Genomic DNA, 7987 nt, shown 5'->3' on the forward strand with positions numbered 1-7987 from the left:
ATAATCTTTTAATATGACGCATTTTTTTTAATATGTTCATATTAATATCAATAATTTAAAAATTATGACATTTACGAGATTAAATGTCTGTAAGACATACTCGCTTGTAGATATATGGCTGTTAGAGAAAAAATATGCTCCTTTGTTACCTTTAGTCATTCTCTGATGTTCCCATGGACCAACAGGTGTAATGTGTGTCTCATCCAGCAGGTGGACGCTGGTACTACACATCGTAACAGGGGAACCTTTCGGTCTAACTTTAGAGTATAGGCTACCCCTAACTTGAACAAAAAGCCCTGGGACTTTTTGACCATACTTTTCCAGACATAAAGCAATACATAAATGTGAAAATCTTGATACTGTGGTTACCCTAATTAGGATTTTCAAGCAATAGAAAATGTCATCTCTCATCTCTCCCAATCTAGGACTACTACAGCACATGTCAATTCCATGAAAAAGAAAGAAAAAAACATTTAGCACGTGTGGTGAAGAAATTACCATTACCAATATATCCAATATCTTACTCTGATATAGATGTAGCCTAACCCAGTAGGAGATAATGAATTCACTGTTCACAAGGCGGCTCGAATGCTCCCACGGGAGAGAGCGAAGACGAAGGTGGAGGAAGGAAGAGCGAGAGAGAATGTCATTCTCAGAGAGGACCGACGTTGAGCGGTAGCACTTCTCTTGTCAGCCAACCTCGCCACAGTTGCTTCGCGCAGGACCCAAGTGAAGCCTACATGTTAACGAGGTTCATACGTTTAATTTCAAAGCAAAGGTGCATTTACTCTGTTCGCGACGTGTCGGACCCCCACGAACAAACCTCTACTGGTACGTTTTGAGAAGGGACGGAAGACGTTTCACATCGCTGGAGGGACTCCTGTCATCATCCCGTGGGTAGGGTTTTAAAATAATTGGCAAATTTGTTTGTTGTTGTGCATACCGTTATTTCAAACGAGCTATTGTAGGTGGCTATTTCTCATGAACATAAGCTCGTTTCTTTACCATGGAAGTTTATGTTGTGAGAGCGCTTGGTGTATCAATGCTTAGCCTACTACAGAAGTTGTTCTGAAGTTCCAATTTATAAACAATAGGATTAGATTATACATAGCAAGCATTTCATTAAACACACACACACACACACACACACACACACACACACACACACACATATATATATATATATATATATATATATATATATATATATATATATCTGATATCTGAAATATCATAAAAAATACTGCATAACTGCAGCTGATAACATGCACACTAGTTTATTACAGTAATAGCCAAACTAATATGTTGGGGACAATAAACTTGTAACGATAACTGAAATAGAATTTATTTTCAGAAAAAAGACATAGGACACTCAAAACCTCTCTTAAAGTGCCTCTAAAAATAAGAAAATCACATTTGAAATAATTCAGAGATGTATACTTTGTTATTATATAATAATAATATCAATTTATTGCTGCATATTATATCTTATAATTTAATATTGCTGGATATTAAAAGAATAATCATTTTCAGCTACAGTAACACTTTTCTGTTGAATTCGTTTTGGTCCGTGTGAATTTATGTATATGGGTCTTTATGTGTGTTTAGATTGAAATTAAATAGCAACTATTGGAACTCGGTTTCCTGCCTAAATAATGTAGGCTATTGCACATACGCCATATGTTTCATAGAATTTATGTCAACGGTTGGAACACGAAAGCACCAAATAGCCTACACAAAATGTGTTTTGCCGCCTACAGTATACCCCCGTGAAGTTTATTCTAATTCTTAAGCTTTTATTTTCTTGAGGTTTTCATAAGCTTTTCGTAATTGTGAATTATAATGCGAGAGACTTCTGTTCTCAACAACTAGCAATCAGTTAAGTACTTTAAAATAGATTCTCACCTTTCAGCACCCCTTACAAAAGCTTTACAGTATCGGTGACCACTGGCGCGCGTAATTGACATAAAATGCCTTCGGAGGGCAAGGCTTTCACATGGCCAATTTCCGTTTTGAACAAGACAAGGGCACCATTTCACCTTTCAATCGGTGAAAATATATTTTTATGATGTTATGGATTTAGTTTTTTTCCAGATGAAAGCTAGTTGGTTTTAAAACTGGGCTATTAACCCACCATTTGGTGAAATTTTTAAAGACTGTGGACAGTGTAAATCTGCATGAATCTTTAACAGTTGCCCTGGGAAAGAACACATTCGTTTTCTGTACATAGTGCTTTTCAGGCATGCACAAACATGTTTGCAAATTGATTAATATTTTCTAAAACAGTTTAGGTTTTAGCATTCATTATAAAAAAATCCTGAAACTAAGAATCAACATCATTTAACAATTTCCTCCTCTTCTTGTTCTCCAAATAACCTTAGTATCCCTGGATGTGCTTGTTTGAGCTTGATTTGCTGGATTTGAGACTCTGCAGTGACAGACAGACTCGGAGCCGGGCGCTGGCATCTCCATTTCCCTCTCTCCCCTGCTCACATAGCTGGGCCCAGCACATCCAGATGGACCTCCATCGTGCCCCCTTCAAGATGGATAGCCCCTCTTACCTTCCCAACCCGCTGGCATCCCCTGCCCTCATGGTCCTGGCCTCCACTGCAGAGGCTGGCCGTGACGCCTCCATCCCATGCCAGCCTCCGCGGCCGTTCGGAGTGCCCGTGTCGATGGAAAAAGATGTGCACCTGCCCTTCGGCGGAGGCGCCTACACCTTCACCTCCATGTACCACCACCGACAGGGGGCCATGCCAGGAGGCTTCCCCGGCCGAGACTTCCCAGCCTCCCTGCTGCACCTCCACCCGCAGTTCGCCCCTCCCAACCTGGACTGCTCCCCCCTGGGGATGCTCAACCACGGTGGGGTGGGCGCCTTCCGGCCCTTCTCCTCCCCGCCGGAGGAGCGTGACGGGGCCTCCTACCAGTCTGCCTTCACCCCCGCCGCCAAGAGGCTGAAGGCCTGCCTGGAGCCCGAGACGTCTCCCCACCTGCGCTACACTGATGTTGAGGGGAAGGAGTACGACTTCGCTGTGGGCACTCACGTGCCCTCGTGTTCGCCGGGCTCGAGGCAGTCTGGCGAGGATGCTGGGAAGAAGCTGTACTCCATGTCGGGCCTGCTGTCGGATGGAGAGGCCTCGTCCAGCCCAGAGGAGCGAAAAGAGCTCTGTGAGTGTTCACCCTTATGCCACTCAAGCACACCATCCACCAACACTCTTACATGATTCTCCTCACATCTCATCGGCAGTGCCATCTTAGCGTTATACGGCATACAGTTTACACTTCATATTACATTATAAGCATACATTTACAAAAGTGGCTCAGGAGTTGTGAAACAGTGTCTGTTTTTTTTTAATTGAAACCTTCATGACATTCATAAACTGTTGTATGAATATAACCACAGTGCCATTGCAATAACCACCTATTATGAGGGATCCTTTCTGGCTCTTTCCCTATTTTAATACCGTTCACAGATGTTTTAAGTTTTAGATGTGGACAATTGATAGACCAAGGCTGAAAGAGAGAGACCACAAGTATGTGCAACTGGGAAGATGTGTGTGTGTGTGTGTGTGTGTGTGTGTGTGTGTGTGTGTGTGTGTGTGTGTGTGTGTGTGTGTGTGTGGGTGTGTGTGTGGGTGTTTGTGTGTTGTTCATTCTCATAGTGGTCCTCTCTCTGTGTGAAAGTAGTATAAAGACGCCTTGTGAAGTACCATTTGTCAGCTTGTCCTTTTGATCATGTGGCACGATACAAAAGGGAACAGCATCTCTGCCGTGTCTTGTAATCCTATTGTTTCATCTCATCTCTGTCCGTTTACAGTAATCACATTTAATTTCTCTCAGTACATGCCACGATGGCACATGCCATAAAAACCTACAGACATGTGCGATACAACACGGAGCCAGACCAAGAGAGAGCTGCCCCATCTGCCTGGAGCTTAACCCCACACTGACAACAATATCCTGCCATGCAGTGCTGAAAGCGAGAGAGAGAGAGAGAGAGAGAGAGAGACAAAGAGAGAGGAGAAAGAAAGGGCAAAAAAGGTACAGAAAGAGAGGGAGAGAGAGAGAGAGAGAGAGAGAGGGAGAGAGAGAGAGGGAGAGAGAGAGAGAGAGGGAGAGAGAGAGGGAGAGAGAGAGAGAGAGACGGCTCCTGATGAGGCGGATGGAGGGAGGGAGGGAGCACGACACCTCCAGCTCAATATCGCCCCCATGCCAGCTGTCGCCTTTGTTGACAAATGAGCGGGGAGGTGTCATCCAGAGCGGCAGGCAGGCAGGCAGGCAGAGAGATGCTGTGGAGGAGCGTGGAGGCTCATTATGCCGCCGTGTAATTGGCCAACGGTGCGGGGGCCGGCACTCCGGGAGCGGGACGGGACAGGGAACCGACGCACCTAGCGTGAGGTGGGGTGGTGGTGGTGGTGGTGTGTGTGTGTGTGTGTGTGTGTAGAGTGGTTCAGGTGTGTTTGAGGTACTGGTGGCGGGGGGCATCAAAAAAGCGCCTCTCGGGTACAAAGGAGAGAGAGCCTGCGACATGAAAGCCACTACAGAGAGGCCTGTGTGCCGGCGGGGATCAGAGTAGGCCAGTCATCACTAAAAAAATATAATGACTGACAGTGTTTCAGGTGACAGAGAGAGAAAGAAGGAGAAAGAGAGAGAGAGAGAGAGAGAGAGAGATGGAAAGAGAGACAGACAGGGGAAAAGGGGGTGGAGGAGGGATGCTTCTTGTGGAAGGTTTTTATACACATCAAGGCTGGCTCGTGCGGGTGAACTTCTCTGTGGAAAAGTTTGGATTGTTTGGCTCAGTTTTGCGTTTGTGGCGCCGGCACATCGCTGGTTGATTGACAAACCAGGAGGCAGAGTGAGGAGACGGGTGTAGAAGAAAACAAGTGGGGATAAGAATCTATATATTTGGCAGTGCTGGTAATGTGCACCTGCTTGTGAGTTGTGTGTGCTGTGGGTTCATATTAATGCATGTGTGTGTGTGTGTGTGTGTGTGTGTGTGTGTGTGTGTGTGTGTGTGTGTGTGTGTGTGTGTGTGTGTGTGTGTGTGAGAGAGAGAGAAACAGAAAGTCAGAGAATAAGAAAGAGAAAAGTGAGACAGTGTGTCTATATGTGTGTACATATAAGGATTAGGGTTGGTGCAGAAACATTAAGCAAAGCTCTCACAGAGGAGAATGGCTTCCACAGTGAGCCAAGAGAAAGCTGATTTGGGGTCTTGGAAGCTGCTTTTCCTACTTAATCCAGTTAGATTAGGGAACAGGCCTCCTCCAAAAGGTTTTTATAAAATTGATCCCTACAATTTTATAAAGGGAACTTTGGCTGCACTTGGTTGAGCTTCTAGATCTAAATTGACGCTTGAAAACAAAATACCCCTAATCCCGTCGGCCCCCAAATCTCCTGTATGTGAGGTATCCTCTCTGCCTCTGCGGCGACAACACAATACCACATTTTAACCACAATAAAATCACTCTGTACACAAACAAAAACACAAAAAAGACAAATTCCCTTTCGTTTGGAATCTTGGATGGCTGTAAATTCACATACAGTTCCTCAGACCAACAAAATGGCCCTTCTCCTTCTCCCCCCTCTCCCTGTGATATTTTTCTGCCCTCTCGGTCCAGACTGACTTACTTCTGATAAATATGTTCCCGGAGGTCGTCCGAGCAGTTTATCTGACCACATGGGGCCTTTCATGTAACTGGCGGATTGTGTGTATTTATATTTGTTGATGTGTGCCCTCCAATCTTTGTTTCAAACTGTGAGGTTATTTCTAAGTTTGCCTTCCAAAATGTTCAAAAGCAGAGCGGGACCCAACAGCTGTTTAAACAGTTTGATTCGCTGCTCTCCAAAGGCAGATGTCTTCGGCCCGGTCGAGTCCTGTTTGTTTTCCTTGGGGATGGATGTGAAGCTCTGGGGTCAGGCTATGCTACGAGTGACACAATACCAGAGGTGGATGGAGAGTGGTCCTTTAATGCTGTTTCTAAGGCTGGGGTGAGAGTGATCACACTTGCTCTCCTCTCTATTCCTGCTGCTCTCCCTTCTGGATTTTCTCTCTCTAGGTTCCTCTGTGTATTTCTTTTTTCTCTCTCTTTCTCAGTTTTTCTGTCTGTGTCTGTGCTTAACTTTTGCCAGGTTAAGTAGACTTACATCTTTACATACCAACTCCAAAACCTATGTCTGTCATAAAAGTTTGAATTTCCCTAATTTTTCGCATCAATATAGTCTGTCTGTATGAGGTTTTCTACAAAAAAAAAACTTTATTTGATGTATTAAGAACGTGCAAATGAAACGGCAACAAGAATAGAGAAATTTTTTTCTCGGATGCTCATTTAAAAGTGATCCCTATAGTACACAAAGCTGCATGCAAAATAATACTGCTGCCATGTGTAGAAGATTGGGGTGTTGAATTAGCTATGGTCTAACGAGGAGCCTTGCTTATCAAAACGGGTAATTGCATCTACAGTTGGGGGAATTCTCCCGCATAATCGGATAAAGAGCAGTGAAATCCCACACAGTGAGAGAGATTGATGAACCGGAGAACTTCACACACGAGAGGCTGGCCGTGGCAGATGTGCGCAGTGTTCAAGAGCAGGTACGGCCTGTTAGACATGCTTTGGAGTGGTTGGCTCACATAAGTCCTCACGAAACATCACGCAGGTGCACCTGTTACGGCGGCGGGGATGGTCCCATGGCCAATGTTGTCTCCATATTCAGGCAATCTATCAATCATGGTGCATATGGGCTTGCTTTGTGGTTTTAGCTGCTCTTGGTATAACGTCACTGTCTAATGTTGGTGGGGGTGCACTGGGAATGTCCAGACAGCTGATAAATCCTGTAGCTTTGTGTAGGCCATGGATATATATAAACATTACCAATGAATACCTAAATGAGGGATTACTGAGGAGTTACTGTAATTGGTAGAAATTGTATTAACCATCACGCTTCATACCCAAAGTAATAGCTATTTGTCTTCTTCCTCAATGATTGAACATCTGACTTCTGTTGCTATCTTTTTGAAGTTGTGATGGGCAGCTTTCCAGCAAAAGCCAAACTGAATTGCAATTTGCTTAGGTTTACATGGCCTTTAAAAGAGGTTTATTGTATCTTTGATGGTCCCTATGTGGGCGATCGCACGGGCCATTAGACATCAAGAAAGATGAGTTCTTGTTTTTGAAGCTGTTTTCTCACACACAGAAACAGCAGCGGAAGCCAGAGGCCGGAACATTCTCTCTGCAGTCACGTGACAGAGACTCAGCGGAGGCCAAGCCATCTCTAGAAAGTAGTTCCACAGATTGTTATTGCAGCATTCAGGAGACCATATGTTACTTTTACCCATTGACTCACCTATTGACACATAATCATGAAAACCTTCATTAAAAATTTTTTTTAATAATTAATACCCTTAAGGACACCTGTAGGACAGTGATATTAACTCATGCCTTTCTGAATCTATTTAAAAATCCACAGTGGGTATGTGGTAAGAATGTGGGGAAACTCTGTGTCTTGTTCTGCTGTCCTTGAGGCGGATTAGGAGATTGGGAACATCATTCAGCATAAGTGTCTAGATGGCTCTATGAACAGGTGCCAAAGAACGGCACTGGAACGTAAAACAAACCCATGTTTGGCTCTGACTGATCTTGTCTGTCTCTAGGGCGCTGCCTATCTCCAACCTCCAGGCTTAGCATCCCATTCAACAGGCTGATCTGGCCCCACTGATATCCCCCAATCATATCAGCCCTCTAATAAATCGTAGGAAAGACAGCTTTGAGACAGGGCTGCCGCTCTTGTTTGTCTGTGCTACTGGTGACAGGTTTAGGACCCTCATTATTTAAGGCCGGCAGTAATTGTGTGGGTGTTAGCATACGTATATGCGTGGCATCCGTCATTTATACTGAGAGGGGGAGTGTTTGCTTGGCGTGTGTGTGTGTGTGTGTGTGTGTGTGTGTGTGTGTGTGTGTGTGTGTGTGTGTGTGTGTGTGTGTGTGTATGT

General features: G+C 44.5%; 1 protein-coding gene across 1 annotated transcript in view; it reads left to right on the forward strand.

Moving 5' to 3' along the window:
• The first annotated feature begins 2516 nt into the window (after window positions 1–2516).
• The window catches only part of rnf220b (ring finger protein 220b), a 42618-nt gene continuing 37147 nt past the window's right edge, over window positions 2517–7987 (forward strand). Inside the window, exon 1 of the mRNA XM_076275410.1 lies at window positions 2517–3174. Within this exon, the coding sequence (XP_076131525.1) occupies window positions 2517–3174 (658 nt within the window). The remainder of the gene's footprint in view (window positions 3175–7987) is intronic.

Source organism: Alosa pseudoharengus, unplaced genomic scaffold (genome assembly GCF_046254945.1).
Source record: "Alosa pseudoharengus isolate Yale_2024_CS ecotype anadromous, Long Island Sound unplaced genomic scaffold, YU_APseudo_1.1 YU_APseudo_1.1_scf_11, whole genome shotgun sequence".
Taxonomy (NCBI): Eukaryota; Metazoa; Chordata; class Actinopteri; order Clupeiformes; family Clupeidae; genus Alosa; species Alosa pseudoharengus.